Source organism: Engystomops pustulosus, chromosome 7, assembly GCF_040894005.1.
Source record: "Engystomops pustulosus chromosome 7, aEngPut4.maternal, whole genome shotgun sequence".
Taxonomy (NCBI): Eukaryota; Metazoa; Chordata; class Amphibia; order Anura; family Leptodactylidae; genus Engystomops; species Engystomops pustulosus.
In genome coordinates, this window is record NC_092417.1 from 46505118 (window position 1) to 46531058 (window position 25941).

A 25941-nucleotide genomic window follows, 5' to 3' on the forward strand; every position below is an offset into this window, starting at 1 on the left:
CCATTTAGCCAAAAAAATCAAAAGTCATATGCAAATAAGCAGAGAAGAGTCACTTTTTGTCTTAGATGAGTCACCCTTAGAGGCTATAGGGGGAGTGTCAAATCAGACTTCCCTATTTAGGCTCTGTAGTGCCTAGCATCATGTTTTGGTATTAAAGACTCCAAAGTAAGGGCATGTAAAGTGATACTTCCCCTCAAACCCCTCAAAGCTTATGATTTACAGGGTTAAAAGCTGGTGACAGATCCCATTAAAAGTTAGATTAATGATAAATCAGTATGTCTATGGAGTGGGATGGTCGATTACCCACCCCCTTGTCTGCTCTCAATCCAGTCATAAGATCTGTATCAACCCCAATGGCAAGCGGAGAAGAGACCATCCAAGCTTGTTCCCATCATCCAAGGGTCCCGCTACATCCTCACATTGTGCCCGTTGAGTTTCTATGGATTCTAATACTGAAGGTTTGGAAATGTTTTAATATAATTATATTTCTCCTTACGTTTTCTGTACAAGCTGAAACTCGCTCATCTATGTTACGTGTCTAGATGAAGGAATGTAATCATTAGCGGCTGAAATAAAATCATTATTCATTATCATGGGGTAGTTTTTTCCATTATTAATGGATTAACATTATAGATTGCTCTCAGGTTTTGTCTGCTTGCAGTATCTGGAGGGTTGCGCTACAATGTGAAGGGGGAAAACATTGCCGTGTTGCTGGTATTTGCAGGAACACTGCCATCTAGCAGCTGCTCTTCCTTCGCGCACCTCTAATCACAGACTTAAATCGCACAACCCACGTGAGATTGCAGCTTTCAATATTTTATGGATGTTTTACTAGAAGTTAGTGACATGTAGGAAAACAGAGAGAGAGAGACAAGAAAAAGGCGGCATAGTGTGGAGACTGCAGCAATGCGGTTCTATCTGCCGGCAGCTTTACAGCTAGAAACAACAGCGCCGCACATGATATACAAGATTGGCGCAGAAGGTACCAATAACAAAGCAATCGATGGTTGATGAAATTCACCAAGCACAATGTGACAAACTTCAATAAATTGCGTCACAAAGATAATTTGTTTTAGACATTTTTTTGTTTGATCTTAATCAAATAACTGTAATTAAAAAAAAAGTAATTTGTTCTAGTGCAAATTATTGGTAAAAAGTATTACTCATGTGAGGTAGTAATAGGAGGAATGGTTCTCAATAAGATAATAGTGAGGGACCGGGACTCTTGCCTTCTCCTTACATTGTTTCCCGGATTCTTACCTGGTCCTTTTTGGTCATAGTCCTTGGTGGGTCAACACAAGCCCTGGCACTTCCGCCAGGGCTAACAGGTGACAAAGGGGTTTGACCATGAAAGAAAGTTCTCAAATTTTAATCCCCAAGTTATGTTTATGCAATAAGGATAATTTTTAACCCCCTAACTTTAGAATTTTACTCAGGTTTATTTCTGTCTTAGCTCCTATCACTCAGACACTTCATGATTCCACTGGTGTTATGAGATGATGTGTGCTGACAATGTGCTTAACCCCATAGCGCAATAAGACGTAACCTTACGTCTTGCTGCGCATGGGGGAGTATGAAGAGCGCTCACAGGCTGAGCTCTCTTCATACTCACCGGGCATTTGCTTCATAATGAAGCAAATGCCTGTTGCTAGCACCCGCGATCGGGTGCAAAGCTGCCGGCGGCATTAAAGAGCCGGCGGCGCGTGGGCGCCACCATCTTGACTCCGATCGTCGATGCCCGTGACTTCATCGGGGAGCGGCGATCCGTTGCCATGACAGCCTCGGATCACACAAAGATCCGAGGCTGTCATGATCTAGGCTATCTTTTACAATGTGCGATTTGCACATTGTAATAGATGGTGTGCAAAATCCCCATATACTGCCATACTGTAGTATGGCAGTATATGATAGTATCAATCAGACAACCTAGGGTTAAAGTACCCTTTACACTTTTATTTAGTTTCTGAACATTCTACTAGTATCTGACACATAGAAGAGATGAGATGAGAGATGAGATCAATCAAATGGATATAAAACACAAAGACACACTTCAGCTCTGCTACATATGAGCTATAACACACACAGACTCAGCTCTGCTATATGCCTCTCTCCCGGATATAGACCTTATCTTGTCTGTAGCTAGTAGAGTATGTCTTTGTATGCTGCTTGCTGAATATAAATGCTTTTGTCTGAGCTGGTTTTGTAATGCAGGGAGGAGGGGCAGGAGGCAGAGAGCACTACAGTGTACAGACAAGAGAAGCTATTCATGAGAAGAACCTGACCATAGTCAGAAGCTTTACAGTCAATTTCAGAGGCAACCCAAATTGTATACTCCAGGACTGATAAAGACAGGTTGGAATTATATCTGTAAAATACTGTATTTTTGTTAACAACAGTAAATAGAAAGTGTTATTTTGTTGTCTATGTGGAAATACCCCTTTAAAGTACAGCTACCACCAAGTTGAAGAATGGGTAAACCAAACATACTTACATGCTGATGTGTGCCCCCTCTGGCTTAAAAAAATATACAAATGAGCCTGAGAGGCTCCAAGCTCCATTGAAACCTATGGAGCCTGAAGCCTCTCAGGCTTATTTGCATATTTGTAAAATCTTAAAACAAGAGTGGATCCCGCCAGAGGGGGCACACACCAGTATGTAAGTGTGCTTGGCTTACCTTTCATCCTGGTGGTAGATTTCCTTTAAGCAGGGAACTGGAAGAGGTGGCTGACTTCCCCCATCTGAGTTCCAGAGGGTTTAGTAGGTCATCCATTGCCTGACATACATTCATGACGTCTTGGGGTTTGACTGTGCTCTCACCCCAAACAAACTGGTCTGTGAAGATGATCCACGTCCTACTCCCTATCACACTTCTATCTCATTGGGGGTCATTTACTAAGGGCCTGATTCGCATTTTCCCGAAGTGTTACCCGAATATTTCAGATTTGCGCCGATTTTCCCTGTATTGCCCTGGGATTTTGGCGCACGCGATCGGATTGTGGCGCATTGGCACTGGCATGCACGCAACAGAAATCGGGGGGGGGGGGTGGCCAAACGAAAATGCGACAGATTCGGAAAAACCGCTGCATTTTTTTTAAAAAAAGGATCGCTGGACTCGTGCTTACCTTCACCAGGAATAGGTCGGTGAACTTCGGTGCATTCCGGTGGGCCTCGGCGGACATCAGCGCAGCAGCGAAACCTGAATCCACCGCAGAGATATACCTTGCATACTTAGATGGGCTTTCTCCATCTGCCAGTGCTCCCAGCTTTTAGAGTTTTTCCACTAGTCTTTGGTAGTCAGTAAATACCAGGACACTGGATATAAATTACTGACCTGATTACATAAAATGTTTCCTTCTGCTCCTGCAACCTGTTAAAGGGATGACTCTGCTCTGGACACCCTTCTACTCATCTTTTGGGAATACCCTTGTTTGAGACTATGAATACTATCCTTGGATTTTAATGTCCGCCTGGACCTTCCACTGTCCGTGGTTTTTGCTGTCCAATTGGATGTCCTGTCAAGGACTGTAAGTCAATCCTGAAAACCTTCTTGGGCATGGAAAAGTTCTGCATTCCCATAAAGTGAAAGTCCCCCTCCACACAGTGGTTAAAAAATGGAGAGTCTGTCTGCCTCTAATAAGTAGGTTGCTTGCCCTACTGTAAGCCTCAATCATTTAAAGGTATAATCTAGTGACAGTTGTGTCAAAAGTAGGTCCTGAAAAGGTGGTACATAGTACAGGTAGGTGATCTTTGAATACTTTTGCCCCCGTACTAGGTATATCACAGTCTATGAGCCACCCATAGAGTGCTCCTTTAAAACATTGTAAATGCATAACTCTCTCCCAAGGAAACAATGCCGGAACGTTCTAGACGTCTACTGTTTATTTATCCAGTAACATTATATTCAATGAGCTAAAACACAAACACCCTTGAAGTGTGACATATCCAAATCCTAACACAAAGCATTGCCTGGGCTTCATTTAATATCTTCCTGACACCTTCCTAATCTCCACTAGTCTGGTAAACACGCCTGTAATCCAGCATGGTTTTATTATTGACTCTCGCGAAAGATGTCCAATTAGCAGGCGTCTTCAGAAGAAACGCCGAAGCCTGTGTGTACCCGGAGTTTGTGAGGATGGAAGAAAGCCATACCATCCCATTCATGAATTATTTACGTCCAATCAATGCAGTCAATGATCCACTTGTTAAGATGCATGTAGGACTATTCTAGTCTGCACTGCCGAAAGAAAGGAGGGGATTAACTACAAATCTTACATTTTGGAGTTATTCTTACATATATTTGAATATTTGTTTTCTACCCTTGGATAGGAAATTAGACACAAAGTACAGAATTATTCATAGAAATCTGTGTTTATCCAATTGTAATTTGGAAGACAGGTTGCTTAGCACCTTTAAAAAACAGTGTTTTTTTGTGGTTAAATGGCTCATGGCTCTACAGGCAGTCCCCGGGTTACATACAAGATAGGGACTGTAGGTTTGTTCTTAAGTTGAATTTGTATGTAAGTTGGAACTGTATATTTTATCATTGTAATCCCAGCCAGAACTTTTTTGGTCTCTGTGACAATTGGATTTTAAAAATGTTGGGTTGTCATAAGAATCAGGATTAACACTAAAGCTTCATTACAGACACCTGTGATAACTGTTACAGCTGATTATTGCAGCCTAGGACTAAAGTACAATAAAATTACCAATATCCAGAGGTGCGTTTGTAACTAGGGGTCGTATGTAAGTCGAGTGTTCTTAAGTAGGGGACCGCCTGTATTGTACTAAACTACACTAAGGTTTTTTTTATCAATAAATAATACAATAAATAATACATTGCACTTGCAGGGAAAAGTGAAACATCCTCATGGACCTTCAGGATCGGCCAACCTGTATCTAAAATACTTGGGGAACTTTAGTTTTTCATACACTGAACATCCATCCTGTAGGGAAGACATAGATTACAAACTACCAGAACATTGCAGAAATTGATAACCTAGACTAACTCCATGATGGGGAGGGGGCTTCATCACAAGATGGAACAGTGACACCATGCTGCTTGTTTGATTGTGCCCCTGTTGAGTCCTGATATATTTGGACATAAAAAACGGAAAAAAAATTCAATACATAAAGTTGTTAATTTATCCTTGCTGCTTCCACATATAGGGGGTCCTTTACTAAGGGCCTGATTCGCGTTTTCCCGACGTGATACCTGAATATTTCCGATTTGCGCCGATTGTACCTGAATTGCCCCGGGATTTTGGCGCACGCGATCGGATTGTGGCGCATCGGCGCCGGCATGCACGCGATGGAAATCGGGAGGCGTGGCCGAACGAAAACCGACGTATTCGGAAAAACCGTTGCATTTAAGAACGGAAAATGTGTCGCTCGGGGCGCGCTTACCTGCACTCAGCCGGCCTCGGTGAATTCCGGCGCGTTCAGATGCTTTTCAGCGCAGCAGCGCCACCTGGTGGGCGGCGGAGGAACTACCTTATTAAATCCCGGCCGGACCCGAATCCAGCGCAGAGAATGCGCCGCTGGATCGCGAATGGACCGGTTAAGTAAATCTGCCCCATAGAGTAACAGTGAGTAATCTTACAACACTGAACGCAACACTATGGGGCTTATTTACTAAGGGTCAGCAGATCGCATTTCTGTCGGACTTCCCGACATTTTCAGGGATTGCGCGGCTGTGACAGCTATTTAGCAGGGGATTGTGTCACACTCGATTGTTTTTTGGCGCGGACCTGAGCGGGTAAGCGACACATGGAGGATATTGGGTGCACAATCTTAGTGAATCGCCGCATAGTGCATTCCGGTCGGACAATGCACTTCGGTTGAACTACGTCGGCCTGGGTAAGTAAATATGTCCCCATGGCCCAGATCTATTATTCTGGCTGCACCAGTTTTCTGTTTGACTTTGCACTAGAAAGAACATCTTTGGAGCTTGCACATGTATTTAAGGCCCCTTCTACACTGGCGTTTTTCACGCGCGAGTTCTGCGCGTGCATTTGACGCGCAGAACTTGCATTGCACTCTGTCCCATTGTATTCAATGGGTCTTTCTCCATTAGCGTTGTTTTTGACGCGCGTGCTTGCGTTCGTTTGCACGCGCGTCAAAATCGCAGCATGCTCTATTTTTGCGAGTCACGCGCAATTTTCACGCCCCATTCAAGTCTATGGAGATGCATCAAGAACGCATTGCACTCGCAATCATTGCAAGTGCAATGCGAGTGCAATGCGTTTTAAACGTAAGGGTTGCTAGGTTACCAGAATAACAGTATTTCCCCTGCTCGCGAACGATCATTTAATTAAAAAAACACAGTGAAGAACAGTGAAGAATAGAATAAAACCAGTGAACACAGTGAACACAGTGACCACAGGATCATTTAAGATAAAAACACAGTGCAGAACACAGTGCAGAATAGATTACAGATGTTCGGCACATCTGCTTACTTGTCGGGAGATACGCGCGGAACGGTGCGGCCAAAATAGCATGTGAAGAACAATATATATGTGTGAAGAACACATTGCAGATGTATTTAAACATCTGCAATGTGTTCTTCACACACATATATATTGTTCTTCACATGCTATTTTGTTCGCGCAGTTCCGCGCGTATCTCCCGACAAGTAAGCAGATGTGCCGAACATCTGTAATCTATTCTGCACTGTGTTCTGCACTGTGTTTTTCTCTTAAATGATCCTGTGGTCACTGTTTTCACTGTGTTCACTGGTTTTATTCTATTCTTCACTGTTCTTCACATCTGCTAACTTGTCGGGAGATAATATACACGCGGAACAGTGAAGAATAGATCGCAGATGTTTGCAAATTATCAGAAGACATTATTTTTTAATTAAATAACCCATTTTAATCCCAAACCACGGTCCCTTTGAAAAATGCTCGATTCTCCCATTGACTCGCGCGTGAAAAATGCGCCGAAAACGCAAAAAAAACGCTAACAACACGCGCGTGAAAAACGCAAAAACGCTAATTACTCCAAGGAAAAATGGAACAAAAACGCAGCCAAAAACGTCAGTTTTTCACGCATTGCACCCTGACGTGAAACGCAACGCTAGTGTGCAAGAGGCCTAAGACGTGTTTGTGCCAGTTTTGTGTTGCGGTTGCACTGTGCCCATAAGATAGAAACAATGTGCATCTAAAGTGTTGAGGTAGTGCTTAGTCTGAGTTTATGACTAGAGATGAGCGAGCACTAAAATGCTCGGGTGCTCGTTATTCGAGACAAACTTTTCCAGATGCTCGAGTGCTCGTCTCGAATAACGAGCCCCATTGAAGTCAATGGGAGACCCGAGCATTTTTTTAATAAAACTGAACAGTAAAAGAACAGTGCAAAAAAAAATTTCCAGATGTCTGCAGATGTTTTACTTGAACACATTGAAATATCACTATTCTTCACTTTGCAGGTGTTCGCGCGTGTCTCCCGCTAAGTTAGGAGATGTGCACGAACATCTGGAATGTGAAGAATATTGTTCTTTCAATGTGTTCTGCACTTAAATGGTCCTGTATTCACTGTTTTTAATGTTTTAATTCTATTCTTCACATTGCAGGTGTGCGCGCGTATCTCCTGATAGGTTCGGAGATACGCGCGCACAGCTGCAAAGTGAAGAATAGAATTAAAACATTAAAAACAGTGAATACAGGACCATTTAAGTGCAGAACACATTGAAAGAACAATATTCTTCACATTCCAGATGTTCCGAACATCTCCGAACCTAGCGGGAGACACGCGCGAACACCTGGAAAGTGAAGAATAGTGTTATTTCAATGTGTTCTTACAAGTAAAACATCTGCAAACATGTGTAATATTTTTTTTTACAATAAAAATACTTTTATTCAATTTATTTTATTAATTTACTGCTCGATCTCGAGCCGGCGAGATACTCGTCCGAGTAACGAGCCGGTCCGAGTATGCTAATACTCGACCGAGCAGTATACTCGGACGAGTATACTCGCTCATCTCTATTTATGACACATTTATTACAGCTACTCAACAGAATTGTGTTGCATGCTGTATGTTAAAGGTGAACCTAAAAAAAAGATAGTGCTCACTTCCCGAGCAGTGCAGGGGAAGCCAGATAATTGAAGACTGTACGCACCCTGCACACGACTGCAGTTTGCACTACCTTTCATATAGAAATATACTCAATACAAAAATAGTGAAACAAAATAAATGAAATATAATAGACAAGAAACCCAACAAAGCCCCATTCCAATTCTAAGATTACAAATAAAATCACATAGAAGTAAAGGTGAATGGCCATAAACCACAATGGACACTATCCAAATCTTCTTCCAGAGTGGGTTGAAAGCACATGGTACCTGTAGGATTTCTAATTTCTAGACAGCAATTGATTCCACACAGGCAGCAGTTATACAGTTAACAGTGCAGTAAAATTCTCTTTCTCATGGAAAAGCCCAAAGCTTGGTAGGGGTCCTCGGGCCACATTGAGAGGAAAGGATGGAATTGCTAACCCCCCACTCCAGAGCCTTATGTTTGACATCTGTGTAATAAGGACAAAGCCATTGGGGCACATTTACTAAGGGTCCGCACGGCACATTTTCGTCGGGTTTCCCAACTTTTTCCGTTTTGCGCCACATTTAGCTGGGGTTTTTGGCACACATAATCGGATTTTGGCGCAATCGTGCCGACTTTCATGCGACAGATATCGGGGGCGTGGCCGTCAGAAAACCCAACTGATTCGGACTAAGCGCAGGATTTAACATTCAAAATTCTGTAGCAAGCCGTGCACTCACATACACCGGGAAGAAGATGGTGAACTCCGGCGGATCTCAGCAGGGAAGCGACACATGCAGGAAATTGGACGTGTGACCTTAGTGAATCGCGGCAGCTCCAAATCCTCGTCGGACAACGCACCTCGGGGATCGCGATGGGACGGGTAAGTAAATGTGGCCCATTAAGTACTGCAATTTGGTGTGAAAGACTGTATGACCTTCACTGAGCCTGATCTAAACCCCGGCGTCTAACTTGTGAATTGATCAACAACATGTCAAACCTATGGATTTAAGATGGGATGTTGTAAAAACTGATATGGATCTACAAAAATATAAACAAAACGTATTGGGGAGAATTTAATTCCCAACCACCATGGTACTTCATGCCGGATTTACTAAGAGGCTCCCAGCTACAGTAGATTTCAGCTGTAGTCTCCATGTTTTACCAGTAAATACGATGAATGCCCCGATCTTCCCACTTTAGAAAACATTAGTCTGTGGGTCAGGAAACCAACAAAACAATTTCTGTCATTCATCAGGAAATTAGGCTTATAGAACTTATACGAAATCGAGTAATATTCCATAGAATCTATTCAACTTAATGGGTGCCCCAAAACTACATATTTCTCTGAAGATAACCAGAAACGGGGCTTCTCTATGCAACTGTTCCCAAAAGTTATAAGGAGAGGGATTGCCCAGTTGGGCCAAATAGATTTATAATACATGTTCCTCATTTTCGGTAATAGGATGAAGGTTGCCATAAGATGTAAGAGGAGAGAAGTTCATACATATTCATGATTCAGCGTGACAAGGGGTTCACAAGTAACGATTACTAAAGCCCTAGAGATTTATGCTGCTAGTACAATAATGAAAGAGTATTGACATGCAGAATGCTCATGAATTTGCAGAGTTATTGAAAATAATTATGGAATATTAATTAGAAGGGAACTATGTTACCAGAGGAATATGAGTCAATATGATCTTTGTTCACCTACATCCGCAAACTTGTATCTTGTTTATTTGTGGGTGTGGCTTGTCTTTGTTTATTGGTTTGGTTTAGGTTGTGATAATCGGTTGGGTGGGGGTTGTGGTAATTGGTGCTTATTCATTTTGGTGTATTGTAAGTTATTGTTTTTGCTAGGTATGAATGGGACTGGACCGGCAGGTAAGATATTGTATATATTGTATATTATGTTTGGTTTGTATTGTTATGTTTTTTACTTTTATATAAAATAAAAGATCTACAGGTAATATGTCCTTCCATGAGTTATCTGCACTGGGATCTGACCTGATCACTGCGCTGTTGCTGATCCCTTAACTCCCTTAACTCTTAATATTGTATTATATTTGTTCTTTATGACTATTAAAGAGCCTTTTGTTCTAATGACAAGGTCACTGCTCAGGATGGAGTTCAGCAGCTAAGGTGCGCTGTAAGACAAGCCTTTTGGAGGTGCCACAGTAATAGTTATATCTCAGTGAATTATGGAGTTGAACCTTCCCAAGCTGCTATATACGCCTTACAGTGTAAAGTTGTAATAGCCCCATTCAACACATATGATCAGTGTGTGGTCATCCATTATAGGGGGGAATTTATTAACCCACTTGCACCAGAATTCTTGCGGATTTGCGCCCAAAAAAATCCCTTGCGCAACATTCATCAAGACTTTTACAGCCTTTTGTGTCTCTTTTCTGACTTGTCCGATAATGGGAACATGTCCTCGAGAAACAGGTCCTGGTCTCGGGAAGAGGGGCGTGCCTTATGGAAATTAGGAGGTGTAGCACATTGTGGTGTACAGTTTAGACCAGCTAAGAGCAGGTCTAAAAGTAAAACTCGAAAGTCTTATACTGCAGCAGATTCGTCATCACAATGAGGAATCTAGTGCAGTGCTAGGATAGTGTTGTCAAGCTCTCATGGGACACAGTAATGAATTCCCCACTTTGCGCTTAGAGAAGGCAGTTTTTACAAAGATTTACAGTCAACAATTATTCCTCGTGACCCCTCATACACATACACACTAGTTTGTCAAAGTAAGTATGCATGCTTTATGGGAAGAATGGGAACGGGCTGTGCCAACAGCTATACTTCATCAATCCATATATAACTTTATATCAATCTGTTTAACTACACCTGACATATAACATGCTGATTGCAGATAGAACACTGTGTAGAGCTCCTCTGCTCTATAACATGCTGCCTACAAATAAGACACAGGGGTTATTTACCATACATTGGTGCACGGTGCATCAAGATTCCCCCCCCCCCCCCCCAATACTTTGGTGCATCACATATACCAGGAGGCTCCAGACTCTGCCTGGTGAAGAATTGCTCTTTAATCTGTGTCAGTTGAGACCTGAACGGGTGCAGACGATAGCTAGTGAGTAGGAGAGTGGATTAACACCCCACTCCTCTGCCGGCCCACTTGGCTTGGAGGGTGTAGGTGGAAATTATTACATTTCGCAGAGTCGCACCAGGAGTTCCGTTTATTTCATGGCTTGTATGCCCCAAAAGCCCTGATAAATATTCCCCCCCCCCCCCCCCCCCCCCCGTATGTACAATCTGCTCAGCACCTGCTCAATAACATGATTCCTGCAGATAGGACACTATGTACAATCTGTTAGATCCCCCTGCTCTATAATATATTGCCTGCAGATATGACATAGAAATCCTTTAAATCTAAAAAGGGAATGGGGGGCAGGAATTTCCTGCGCCAGCAGCACACTTCGCCACATGGTGCACCTCCATTCACACCCACTTTGCGTGGAGGTGGTGTAAAGTGGGAAATAATTACAATTCTTGGAATTGCACCAGGAGTTGCAATTATTTCAGTGTGTGTATGCTACAAAAGCCCTAATAAATATCCCCCAATATGTACATGATGTCATGCTGTCTGCAGAAAGGACCCTGAGTACAATCTGCTCAGTTCCTCCTGCTCTATAAGGGTGTGGGCACACCTGGAAGCATGTGTTGGATTTGATACACGTTGCAAGTGCCAAGTGTAACATATCCCAAACTATCCTGCTACCTGCAGATAGGACACTATGTACAATCTTCACAGCTTCTGCTGCTCTATAACATGCTACCAGTAGATAGGACACTATGTGCAATCTGCTCAGCATCTCCTGCTCTATAACATGCTGCATGCACATAGTACACTATGTACAATCTACTCAGCTCCTCCTGCTCTATAAGATGTGGCCTGCAGATAGGACACTATACAAAATCTACTCAGCTCCTCCTGCTTTATAAGATGTGGCCTGCAGATAGAACACTATACAAAATCTGCTCAGCTCCTCCTGCTCTTTAACATGCTGTCAGCAGATAGGACACTGTACAATCGCCTCAGCATATCCTGCTCTATAACATGCTACCGGCAGATAGGACACTATACACAATCTGCTCAGCTCCTCCTGCTCTATAACACTGGTGGAACGTGCTGGCTAAGGCTGGGAGCTTTGCTCAAGGAGGAGCGCTGGATTTCCAGGGGAAAACAAGTACAGTTTATTATGTTCCTAGCCTACATTTGGGGGGACATTTGAAAGCCGGGATAACCCCTTTAATATTAGGATTGTATAAGGGTGTATCTGCACATAATATTATATATATATATATATATATATATAGTGTAGAACATTTTTATAAGGTATATATTATTTTATATACGGTATGTTTATGGTTTTGCTATACATACACTAAGAAATTCATATAGCTGCCTGGAACAGGTGCAACATAATTGCATGCATAATTTGCACAATTTGGTAAATTGAGCCTTAAATCTTCAGCGTAGACTGAGTGCACCTGATGATACCATAGTAACTACAAGGACATGTAATTGGTAGAATAAATCACCTCTGCTTCCTACTGCCACATATAATTGGCCGAATAAATCACTTTTGCTCCCTTATCTTGATGTGCACTTACCACAATCACAATCTAACATCAATGCATTTAAGAGACAGACCCCCTGCATCACATGGGATCTCACTGTGGACTCTATTAATAATGTTAGCAAATGGTCGAGTATTTGTTAGTTTGTAGAGGAAAGAAATATCGGGGGTCATTTACTAAGGGCCCGATTAGCGTTTTCCTGACGTGTTACCCGAATATTTCCGATTTGCGGCGACTTTCCCTGTATTGCCCCCGGATTTTGGCGCATCGGCGCTGGCATGCACGCGACGGAAATCGGGGGGCGTGGCCAAGCGAAAACCCGACGGATTTGGAAAAACCGCCGCATTTAAAACAAAAAAAGTGTCGCTTGGGACGCGCTTACCTTCACTTGGTCCAACCCGGTGAATTCCAGTGCGGAACGATGCTTTTCAGCGCAGCAGCGCCACCTGGTGGACGGCGGAGGAACTACCTTAGTGAATCCCGGCCGGACCCGAATCCACCGCAGAGAACGCGCCGCTGGATCGCGAACGGACCGGGTAAGTAAATCTGCCCCATTGTAAACTTTCAAAAATCCAATGTGTCAATTCGGTTTACAACTTATCAGCGTCATTCAAAGCTTTGAGTTAATATATAATATACTTGTAAGGCTAAGTTCACACTACCGTTCAAACCTCGATTAAAAAAAAAAAGTTTAACATGTCAACATCCCATTGACATCAATGTAAATTTAAAGTCATCCGTTATGGCCAGTTTGACAGGTATCCGTTATCCATGTGTGTTTTCAAATGTAGGAAAATTACAGAAGCCACCGTCATTTTTTCCATCCAAAAAACACATGGATTAAGGATCCCTGGCTAAATGAACATAACGGATGACATAAAATTTACATAGATGTCAATGGGATTTTAATTGATACGTTAAAGCTCCGTTCTTTACTTTTTTAAAATTCGGTAAGGAAAGGAGGTTTGAATGGTAGTGTGAACATAGCCTAAGGAGTTGTGTACAAGGATGATGACTGGGATGAAGAAACTCTTGAGTTGTAGCCCTAATACACACGTTTGCCAATAGGCTATTTCGACTATTTTATACAGCACATAGTTGGGATATGTATAAATCCTGCCCACTAAACTGCTAATGTAACTTTCCCCACAATCAATTAAAGGTGTAATGGCCCACTGGACAGGACCGTTACAAATCTTTTACGCTTTAAATATCCCTAAAATGTATGTTTAGTATGGCCAACTGGATCTTATGCTCTAAGTTGTTTCTAAATGAAGTTACCTTTAATATTATATTCATTACTTTTAATAACGTAATAATTCCTTAGTATGGACACAATCTACTTACCATAACTAGTATTACAGCTGTTTATATTGACCAATGATGTGTCATGTTCAATGATTGTCAATCCAATTCTGTCAAAGGGCCCCTGGTTGAATGTCTGAACTCTCCACCCCCTCAGATAAAGTTTATATTAAACTCCCTGTAGCTGGGAAGTTCTTACTCAGTAGTGAGGGGATTTCGGCTCTTCTTAGTGATCTGGCTCATTAGACTCCGCTCACTAAAAAGAGACGGCTCTCCTGCGCCTGAAAGGCCCCCTGTTAAATATATAATAGGGAGCCGCAGGCCAGTGAGGCGCCTCCCACCACTCCACTTTTAACCCGATATTATTGGGTTAAAGGGGGCATGGTGAGCTGTTTAGGGGGGGGGGGGGTTAGTGAGCCATCGGCTCGTTCACGCAAATGAGCCGGCTCTTTGTGCCGGTTTGTCCGGGAACGACCCATCATTATTACTCAGATTAGTCCTGATCTTTGAGATGAGACCAGTGTGAGATTGATTCTGAGATATCAGGCCTGCTGCAGCTCTGGTCCCTGCCCAGAATTGCCCAATAACCACATCACAGTGCATGCTCCCCCAGTAGCCACGTCACAGTGCATGCTCCCCCAGTAGCCACTTCACAGTGCATTTTCCCCCAGTAGCCACGTCACAGTCTCTGCTTCCCAGTAGCCACGTCACAGTCTCTGCTTCCCAGTAGCCATGTCACAGTCTCTGCTTCCCAGTAGCCACGTCACAGTCCCTGCTCCCCAGTAGCCAGGTCACAGTGCCTGCTCCCCCAGTAGCCACGTCACAGTGCATGCTTCCCAGTAGCCACGTCACAGTGCCTGCTCCCCCAGTAGCCACGTCACAGTGCATGCTTCCCAGTAGCCACGTCACAGTGCTCCCCAGTAGCAAAGTCACATTGCTCCCTTGTAGCCGAATAATAGTGACTGCTTCCCAGTAGCCAAGTCACAATGTCTGCTCCCTAGAAGTCACATCACAGTGACTGCTCCTCAGTAGTGCAAATTAAATGGGAATGGCCCGTTAGAAACATCCCTTTTATGACCAATGCTAAGGATACACCCTATCAATATTATAAGCCACCTTTGCATATGCAATACCATATATAGTTAAGGGTCCAATCATATATCATAGAATGCAAAAATAAGTTTTTGGCCATCGTAATATAAGTTTTTGGCCATCCTCTTTCCATCTGTGCTCATTACTTTGAGTGGTTTGACAACAGAGGTGGCAAGAAACAGCTCAATGTTGATGGTGCTGGGTATTAGACCACCATCAATCTGGTAATTAAGATTAATTCTAAGAATATCAAATATCATATATAATTAAAATAGAAACTAGTACAGTTTTTCACGTTTCATGTCCAAAACCAATTCTGCAGATGGCTAGCTCCACAACATACACACCAGTAATCCACAAAAGATAATGTAATCCACCTAATCCTCTCCTGTAGCTGATGTTCTCAGGAGAATAAATCTGAACGAAACCTCAAGTACCACTAAGGATATCGGGTACTTAGAAGTTACATTAAGAACTAATCATCATAGAGTCACCTTAATCCACCATAACGTGACCCAATACTCTACTACAGATCCACTTACAAATTTAATTTAACTTTGTGTTGTGTTGATACTTTGTTCTAACAGACTAATTTGTATCATTGTAGTTATATCAGTTTTATGGGATATAAATGTTGCACATTTAACACAACTGACAATCTGTGACTTTTGCCCACCCAGTCTACCGATTTAAAAATAGTGTGTACAACCACTTTAATACTTCAATTAAGTATTTAGAAGGTTACAAAGTCTCTTGCTCGGAAGGACCTGGCCACTGTAATGCATCATTTTCCCCGGGCTGTACTGCAGGGAATCTGAGAACTCACCACAAGTCTACAGCTGATGATGGAGGGAGACACTTTATGACCTACTAATTGTTAGGGGGCAATTCTATTAAAATAGAATGAACCTTTTACTTAGAGAAAACCTACCATTTGATTTCATGCATTATGAATCAAACATACCTTGAGAATGTTGTAGCTACACTGATGCAGGATCATATCTTGGTTAATCCCTGAGCTGAGTGGTTTTGCTGAAAAAACAATTATAACATTCAGGACCTTGGGAGAGTTGGGTCAGCATGGCTGCCTCGATCAACACTGAGCTTGTTATTACAAATCGAGGTTAGTCAAGCATGACTAATCAACCTGAGCTGGATCACTCATACACAGCAACTGGGGATGGTGCAGAAATTGATTATTCTGTCTGGCAGGGAGAAGAGTGAATGCATCATCTTCTCCTGCCGAGAAAAACTGACATGGTGAAGGAGCATGCTGAAGGAGCCATAGAAGGGACAGAGCTTCATTATCATAATGTTATATCTGTTTTATCAGCAAAACCACTCAGCACAGGGATTAACCAAGATATGATCCTGCAGCAGTGTAGCTACAGCAGTCTCCAGGTATGTTTGCTTCATAATGCATCAAATCAAATGGTAGGTTTCCTTTAAAGTTCTCTCTTTAGTAAATACTTGTACTCCCCATGAAATAACAATCCTCCAGCATCTTTTCTTAGATGTATTCAATGTTTCCTCTGTTATTCCTCTTTGTAAGCGATGAATAAATTGACAACTAGGTGTAACTTTTTCCTTGGTCACAGGGGTGTGTCCTTACACAATCTAAATTGTCAGCACTGAATGGACAGTGATACAGGGGTAAGTGTAGGACAAAACCCAACTAGTAACATCTAAAATCAGTGAAGTAAGACGCTGCAGAAATATAAAAGTAATTACTAAAACAACAAGGTAAGGGAGGTAATAAGTTCTCTGTCCTCCTATTGTGTCTAAGGTAATTCATATTCCATGCCAGCACCAACAGACCAACATGTATTACAGACTGAATAAGGCCCGGTGCACAAAGATCAGAAAATCTACCTCATCGTACCTATGTCTGTTGTTTGTAGCAGCAGGACAGTGAAAAATGTATTTATATTCCATGTTTGTAGCTGAGCTTGGAGCAATGAGGTGCACTTCTGTGTGAGATCACACAGCATAGTCCTCCCCTCTGAAGAATATAAGCAGTATAAAGCTACTGGTTACAGCATCAGGGATGGCCTGGGGAGATGTTAGAGTGCAGAGATGTAAGAACACGGGAGTGTAAGGGGACTCCTCCAATTTCCCCAATCCCCCAAAGTCCATCTACAATCCTGGTATATAAATGCATTTGTCACAGTCCTGCATCTACTAAGAACATACATAAATGTCTGGTTACAAGGATTTCAGTGGCTGCTACCTAACACTGTCTATGACTTTGTATAGTTACAAGGACTGTCAGATTCCCTTTAAGCAGAAACTGTAATAGCTCTTTAAACCTCAAGGGGCGCTGCAGGGAAACCCTAACTTTTGGTTCTTTCACAGATAACACCTGCAGTGAGATAGAAATCACTGAGGGTTTAGATATATTCCCACGAATATTTGTAAAACATTACAGATCATCTTATGCTACGTTGTGTATAGTCTTCACTATAATGTCTGTTCCAGAACTTGACTGTTAAATGAAATCTTGTGAACCCTCAGATTTAGGGCTTTACTACTAGAGCACTAAAAATACTACGAATAAATGTAAAGACATGTCCCATCAATAATTCACTTAAATGGAAGTTAAATGGATTTAGAATTAAAGTGATTATATAACTTGTATAGAGTTTAATGTTGTTATAGATGCCTTAACATGAAAATGCTTTTTTAATTACATTTTTTGTTTTCTCAAGGTACCACCATCAGTGAATCAATCCTGATTATTTGCCGAAAATATTTTAAAGGGAACCTGTCAGCAGCAGCATGTAGTTTACAATACACTGAATACAACACTGTTACTAATATAACTAAGAGCCTGTAGGCTTGTATGAAACAACAACAGCACAGAAGGGTAGAGGGTGATATACATTTGTATATCACCCTCTTGTAAACGCAGTGCTAGCAGTACGTGTGACCACGCCCTAAGAGTGCCATTAGTTTTGTGGGGTAAAACATGGTGACAGAGTCCCTTTAAGTTCTGCCTATGGTTAAAGGGAATCTGTCAGTTTACCCAGTAAACGAGTACTTGTATTTTGTCAAACAAATTAACCCCTTCCAGATCATGTTTTTTTCATGGGCCATCAAAGTGGCATTGTACAGTAAAGCAACCTTTAAGCGAGATGTTAATTGCTTGTATAAAGTCATGGGGGTGGAGAGTTTAGCACTACAGTGAAGCTCTCCGTGCCTCAGAATGTCCCGTTTGTTGGGGCTGACATCATGCAACAGACTTTAGTAGATCCGATTAGTGATGTCTTGGGATGCAGGCGTGTAAATTACAGTGATGGGAAAATTTGGAGAAGGGGAGAGCTTGACTTCATTGCTACACTCTCCACCTCCCTGACTTTATGCAAACAATTTACATCTGACTTCAAAGTTGATTTTTTTGTATGATGCCACCACATTTGGGCATGAAAGGAGCATGAAGTGGAAGCTGTAACTATGCTTGACAACATACTGGTCGTTGGTTTATTAAGTTGATTTCTGTTGACAGGTTCCCTTTAAAGGACACCTGTCATCAGGTCTGTGTCACTATTTCTGTCACTACTACCTGTTGGAGCAGCTCACAAAGATCCCATCCCAGCCTTTATCTAGCCATTTCATACATTATTCATTGTAAAATCATCAATTTTTTATTATGTAAATGAGGCTGGTCACATGGTCAGAGGCAGTGATGTCACTCCTGTTACCCCTCCCCTCTCCTCCCCCTGCTCATGTCTGTGTGTAATGTATAGTAAAGCATTGCTAGTGTGTGTGCTGCATCTGCTGACATGCTGCATCCTCCTTATATACAGGTGAGAGACACAGACATCAGCTACACATGAATCTGACATGTTCTGCTATAACATGGCTGCCTGGAGCTGTTGTATCTTTCCTAAACACACACACATGCACACACAGGCTGCAGGGGGTGTGGCCACCAGCACCAGGAAGCACATCATTATACAGCCTCACATCATTATACAGGCTGTCAGTCATGCACTGGGGGTGTGGCTGTGCCTCCCACTCATGAATAAGATGGACAGCTTGAATATGCTAATGCTTCATTGGACATTTCACAGGTCATTTGCATACAGCTTTAGGACCTCATTGCTTAGGTTTACAGGCATGTAGAGGGACAATGGAGGGATAGAGGCAATGCTCTCTAATGGCAGTTTATGAAAATATATTTAGTTTAGGGGGGTTATTTTGCATGACGGGTTCTCTTTAAGGCAGTGTGGCTCTTGGTTGTAACTATGTATTTAAGTATGCTCATCACCTGCTCTAGTCAAGCACCTCCTTGACCCAGTTATGGGACAAGAACAGACCAGAGGGCATTGGTCCGCAAGTTAATCAGTTCTCTGATCTATAATTAATCACAGTTGAATAAGATTTGGACACCTTTCATAGTAAAGTATATCAGAAAAGTTCTCGAATACATTCAATTCACTCTTATCCCTCTACGCAATAAGTCACATTATGAATTTTACTGAACTTAAGTCATCATTGAAGGCGTCTTTTCTTATCTCCTGCTTGCAGTGACTATTGTCCATTATTACACAACAGCTGAATACAACTCCTATCCTATATGCTGCTTTATGGTATTTTAAGGCAATTAGACGCCTGGTCTATTTCAGAGCACTTTCTATTTCCGAATACCCTCTGGGAAGCTCATTCATGACAGTTTTCTTTTCTTTGCTACAATTGAAAGTTGATGATATTCATAACTGTGACAAGATATAAGGACGAGCAAGGTCAGGCTGAGATAATACAGATGATACGCGGTGGTGCGACACATGTACGGCTCATGCAGAGAATGATTATTGGGCTGGAACGGTGAAACGATCCAGTTATAGAAAATCTAACACAGCAAATTAAATAAATATACAGAGTATATTATACCTGGGTGTCATGTATGGTACAGCAGCATATTACATACACTTCTAGACTAGTCACATCATGACCCACATTGTCTACTATTCACTAAGTGACATCGTTATTTGTACCCCACAGGGGTGTCCTTTGGGTGGCCAGGAGAATAACAATAATCTGCAACATGTTCAGTGTGGTGTAGACCGCTGCTGCCCTCTAGTGTCTACATTTAACGGAAAGATGTAAGGGTCAGATCTGAAGCCGCTTTCAAAATTATTGTAGGGAATTGTTATCCTGAATATTTTATTGTTAGATTGACTTCAAAATTGATAAGAACCCTGTAGGATGTGCAAATTCCATATTGCTACCCAATGCAAACCTGATGCCAGTATGTATCACACTGCTCTGTATTGTCCCCTCGTGTGCTCGGCATCCTCCTCTTGGTCGTTGCTGTTTGGCACCACTTGTCTGTGATCTCACATTTTTGGCCGATCTCTGTTTCTGTCCACTGCCAGGATACAGCCAGTTATTGGAAACTAATACAAGCTGTTATATACAGCAGAGTTACTCTGCAGAGGACATATCATATCTCAGTAATTTTATATTTCAGTAAAGTGTAGGATAATGTACCAGGCTCCATCAATTATAAGTACTTAAAGGAAATCTACCATCATAATCAGGCATGATAAACCAGGAACACTTACTCCAGCCACCGGAATGTGGTAATCTTCTTATATTTGTTATGTATGGCCTCCTTCCTTCTAAAATCAACTTTTGAAATTATGCTAATGATCCAGAAGGGTACTGGAGGTGTAACCAGAAAACCTCTCTGCTGCAGCTGTTACGGTGTCTCATTCTCTGCTCTCCCACCACTTTCCCCCCTCCCTCTGCCTGATTTAATTTCACTGAAGCTTAGGAAGTGTCAAAACAAAGTGGAAGGGAGAAGGGCTCCTGCGCAGTGCAATAGCCTTTGAAGCTGCAGCATGAAGGGGCTATAGTAACACTCCCATAGCCCTTCTGGCGCATTCGCATAATTTTAAAAGTTGATTTTACAAGGATGGAGGTCAAGGATGGGTAAAAAATATAAAAATATTACTACAGTCACGGTGCCTGGATCTATGAATAAGTGTCCCTGGTTTATCGTGATTCATTTGATGGTTGAATTCCTTTAAGAAGACACCAAGAACCATCAGTGACCATGTAAATGCCCAAAGGTGCCAGTCGAGTTTTATTAATTTACAGTAGCATGTTCATATAAAATGGCTGCTGCAGAACTTCTTTTTCGAAAGCAAGGATGGCTGAAGCGCGCTGATCCAAATAAATGGGGCAAATGTCTGATGAGATAGACCCCCAGAAATTATGAAAACATGGGGCTGCACAATGCACAAAACAAGCAGTGGAGTGGTGGATTTCTATGGGACTTCCTAAAGCCTCATCATCAAATTTACTACTACTCAAAGGCCAATACCTCCAAATCTGTATGACTGCGACATAACGCTATTTCAATATTGTACATACATAGTAATTGCTACTTCTTACCTAGCCCCTGATTCTGCTGTTCCCATTCCATGGTGTCTGGGACTGGATAAGCTGCTCCTTCAATCAGGGCTACATTGCCATCATCTTCAAGAGGTTCTTGAGAGGACAGTCCTGGGAGAGTGAAAAGTAAACCGTCTGAATCCTTTTCTGAGCTTTCTGAGTCGTTATCTTTATTGTCATCCTCCTCCTCTTCATCATCGTCTTCATCTGCCTCATCATCATCATCATCATCATCTTCCTCATCTTCATCCTCCTCATCTCTTTCTGCACCAGCAAAAACAATAAAAAGATCAGAGAGCTTCCTGTGATATACCTGTCATAATTGTGCCACCATGTGTTGATTAATTTGGTAATATATCTTCATAAGGGAGTTTTTTTTTACACAGGTGCCTAAATATATTAGGGAAACCATAGCTGAAAATGCTAATTTAAACCAATGCCAGAGCTGTTGACATCCCCTGATTCCCTTCTTCCCAATTGTTCAAGTATATGGAAGAGTCAAGAAAAACTGCTATGCAAGTATACAGCAGATTAATATAATAAATTCTATAAATTCTAGATACACAATGTCACCACTGGGGGGAGCTAACTGCATATAGAATTCTACAGACAATTATTGCGCAAAGGGGCACAGTTACACGTATTGGGCAGTGTATAAAAAAGAAAATGTCTGCACAAGCCGGCACCGCCCCACCTCTGGTGCACTGATAAGCAAATTTTAATAAAATTAAAACCCTTATTTTCTCTAAAATAATAGATTGCTGTTAAATAAGTAAGGTATATCTGAAAAGCTTCTAAAGTGTCCTATACAATGCAGTTGTGCTTGTTTGAACTGCCAGACTCCCTGTCAAATGCTTCAAAATAATAGCCCCTAATAGCCACAAATGTAGCTCCCAAAGAGGTTATCTATCACATCTACATGACATATAAACTTGTACTGTATGCAAGGCCCTCACATCTGCTCCAACACTTATTTATATCCTTTGTTTTGCTCATTCGTGTGTCAGTCTTTACTGTAATCCTAGCATTCTATTCATGAACTGTGGTCAGAGCTATAGATTGATTATGGTAAAACGTAAATGCTAAAATTCATAAATAAAATAAAACAATGAACATAATATAAATAACATTAGACATAATGTGAATGAGATGAAGAATTAAAATAATATGTGATGTGTGTCTATGGAAACTCCTCCTTGGAACATTCAGACCTATTTTTTCTTGGATTTATCTTGACAGGTCTGAATGTAGTATCAGGAAAGAAATGGTGAGTACAGATGGTGCAGATGTTAGATGGGAAGGGAAGACAGGGATCAATGAGGCAGCAGAGCAGTTAGGGGGGAGTAATGGCAGGGTGACAGCTGAGTGACAACGTACCACTCCGGCAGTTCTGCACGGCTGGAGGAAAGATGTAGCATGCAAGCCAGCAAACTGAACAAAAGCTGAATAAAAAGAAAAAGTGGTGCCAGTCATAAGAAAACTGCAGACCAAATGACTCATATACACCTCATTAAAAGAAATACTGCTGACGAAATTAAGATTCGCTGTAGTGAAAATGCAAGGAATGCTGGGAAATTGCATAGGATCTCCTGCTGTCTGCTTAATTTTATGTGCTATAAATTGTGCATTATAAAAATCCCTATGTGCCATAGAATAATAGTAAAAGGTGATGTGGAGGGAGGGTTATGGGAAAAACTCTAGATACGGCACTTTTTATGACACCGGTAAACACGATTTGCATTTCATTTGTCTCTGTATTTCATCTACTTCCAGATCTTGGTGCTTGATTTACTATTGGTTTGTGCCTAAAAACTCACAAAAAAACACTCCAGTCACCATCAGGCATAGTGAAAACATAAGAATGGGTTGCGACTTATTGCACCTAAAAAATTGTAAAATTGCCACATAACACCTAATAAATCAAATGCATCAAGCACCCTAAGACAGACAGGAAGGGGGGCTGCCTAATAATAAATACCCCCCTCTAAGGTGGTAATTATCAAAATATATTTTCTTTGTTTCCCATAGAACATGTGACATGCATACTGACATGCAAATTGGTGTTACAATCTTATTTGTACCCACCTGCTGCAGAATGTAAATTCTGCAGTCATGGGGCTTAAAGAGTAACTAAATCATTTCCACATTTTTTAAATTTCAAAAGTAAATAGAGCGAGTCAATAGTAAACTTTTTAATCTACTTCATTCATTTTCTGCTTCTTTCTCCAGCACTGAGCAGTGTATCTGAAAGCATTCTGAGGTTCCTTCCACTTCAGAAAGATAAGGGGGGCTAATGATTAACTCTTTCCATACCTAGAATTTTTTTGCCTTGATTATTCATCGCTCTGAGGAAATTAAGACTATCCAGAGACTGCCTGTAAAGAGTTAAGGCGAACTTGCTACCAGGAATGTCATTTTTAGCTGGTGACAGGTCCGAATAGAGAATGTTATGATCAATTTGTTAATATCATTCTCAGAATTCTCAGTAGTGTGTGGTAAATTCCAGGAATGGGAAGCTGCCGAAGCCTGCGTGCTTGTGTCTCAGTCTCCTCATGCATTTTTCCTCTACTCTACGGCATCTCCATCCCCTTCCAGCTCACTGCTCATTAAAGGAAGTGGGGAGGAAGCTTTTTGATAGTTCCTTCGCGTGAATGACGGTAGTTGGCTTCCCTCAGTGACCCAATGGCTCACTCTACCCCGCCCCTAAATAGCTCACCACGCCCCCTTTAACCTAAAAAAAAGGTTAAAATTTACATATATATATATATATATATATATATATATATATATAAATTGGAAAAAGCGAGCAGCACTCCAAAGGTAGAATTCAAAAGTTGGTAATCTTTATTGAGGCAAGTGGCAACGATTCAGTGTTGGACACCTTTTTCAAGCCTTGCCTCAATAAGATCACCAAAGCCCCCCCCTCCCCCCCTCCTTAGGGGTTCCACAAAGCTGTGCGGACTTGAACTTTACTATATATATATATATATATATATTTAATAGGGAGCCATTCAGAAACCAGAAGAGCTGCCTCTTCTTAGTGAGGAGAGGCTAATGAGCCAACATACTAAAAAGAACCGCACTTCCCATCACTCCTGGTTGAGAGTGGAGGAGAGGAGACTGAGACATAGGCACACAAAGGCTGCAGCTGCCTGAACCCAGCACCTTCTGACACCTCCTGCCCAGGTCCTCTTCTATCCATTGCGGCTCCGACATCGGCTCCGTGTCCCCATGCGGTCCGTCGCACACATTAGAATGTCAGCAAGCGGACCGAGACACGGAGCCAACACTTTTTGGTTTTTTTCTTGACTCAAGTATAAGCCGAGTTAGGATTTTTCAGAACATTTTTGTGTTGAAAAACTTGCCTTATACTCGGAGTATATACGGTAATATTTATGATGAACCTGGTCACAATCATTAGACTTGAGGATGCACGGAAATCTCGGCAGGATGTGCATACAGTAAAACTAAAATAAGTTCCAGGACTTCAGGCTCCACTTGAAAACAAAATTCTTTTTAGTTACTATATGAGGATAAAAACCATCAAAACTTACTTAAGCAGTTTTGATGCTTTCATCCCGATGAAACCTGGAGTTCTTGTTTTAGTTGATGGAATATTTCTACAGTCATTTCTGTCAGTATCTTAGGTTGTGGAGCCCTCTGCTGGATTTGCAGTGTAACACCCAGTTTGACTCTGGTATTAATATTATTCCAGAGGCTTGTAGGTATTGCCTGAGGCAAAGAGTAATCAACCACTTCATGAAGTCACTGCACTGGAAGGCAGCGCTATAAAAAGATACACTACTTTAAAAAAATTGCTTAGGTGTGAAATAAAATATAGCGCAGATATGATCCAGGATTACTAGGAATACACACAGTTACAATATAAGTATATTACACCAGTGTGTGAAAGAATTATATACTTCATCATCCTATTATATCATACAACAATGCATAACAGGGTGGTCAGGGTCACACAACTATCTCATTCATTACATTGTAATAATAAGGCTGGCGTGAATCTTCATTGTCATTTTTGCAGATCTCATCATGAAACCATGGCAGTGCCTCAAAAGTTTACTGTGATAATAATAACCTAATAATTAATTATTATTATTAGCAACCTTAAGGGCAAAATCTGTAAAAATGATCTTCTGATGTGTCATAGATTAGAAACTCTTTCAAAAGGGTTATGCCACCGAACCCCACTAATCCAAAGAACAGTATCCAGCCTCCCCCCTGTAAACAGAGCATTAAATGGAATCTAACAGTAGTTTATTAACATATACAGTGGCATGCAGTGTCAAGCAGCAGTACTTGAGATCTGTGTAACCATACCTTTGTATGTGTTGTTAGTAGCAGTAGGACTGTGAAAAATACATTTGTAGTCCAAAATTGTAGCTGGACTTGGAGCTCTGCGGTGCACCGCTGTGTGAGATCTTTCCGCTAAACTGCTGCACGGCCCCTTCTCTGAATCAGAGCAGTAGCAGGCTTCTGGTTAGA

At 41.7% G+C, this 25941-nt stretch overlaps 1 protein-coding gene across 4 annotated transcripts in view; it reads right to left on the bottom strand.

The window, feature by feature from the left end:
• ARMH4 (armadillo like helical domain containing 4) overlaps positions 1 to 25941 on the bottom strand; it is a 115602-nt gene that overhangs the window by 55814 nt on the left and 33847 nt on the right. For 3 of the 4 annotated variants that reach the window (XM_072115766.1, XM_072115764.1, XM_072115765.1), the window contains exon 5: positions 21439 to 21702. In XM_072115766.1, coding sequence (XP_071971867.1) covers positions 21439 to 21702 — 264 coding nt within the window. Of the gene's footprint in view, positions 1 to 20238; positions 20408 to 21438; positions 21703 to 25941 lie in introns of those variants that run through there. The other variant, XM_072115767.1, reaches the window with a different exon arrangement.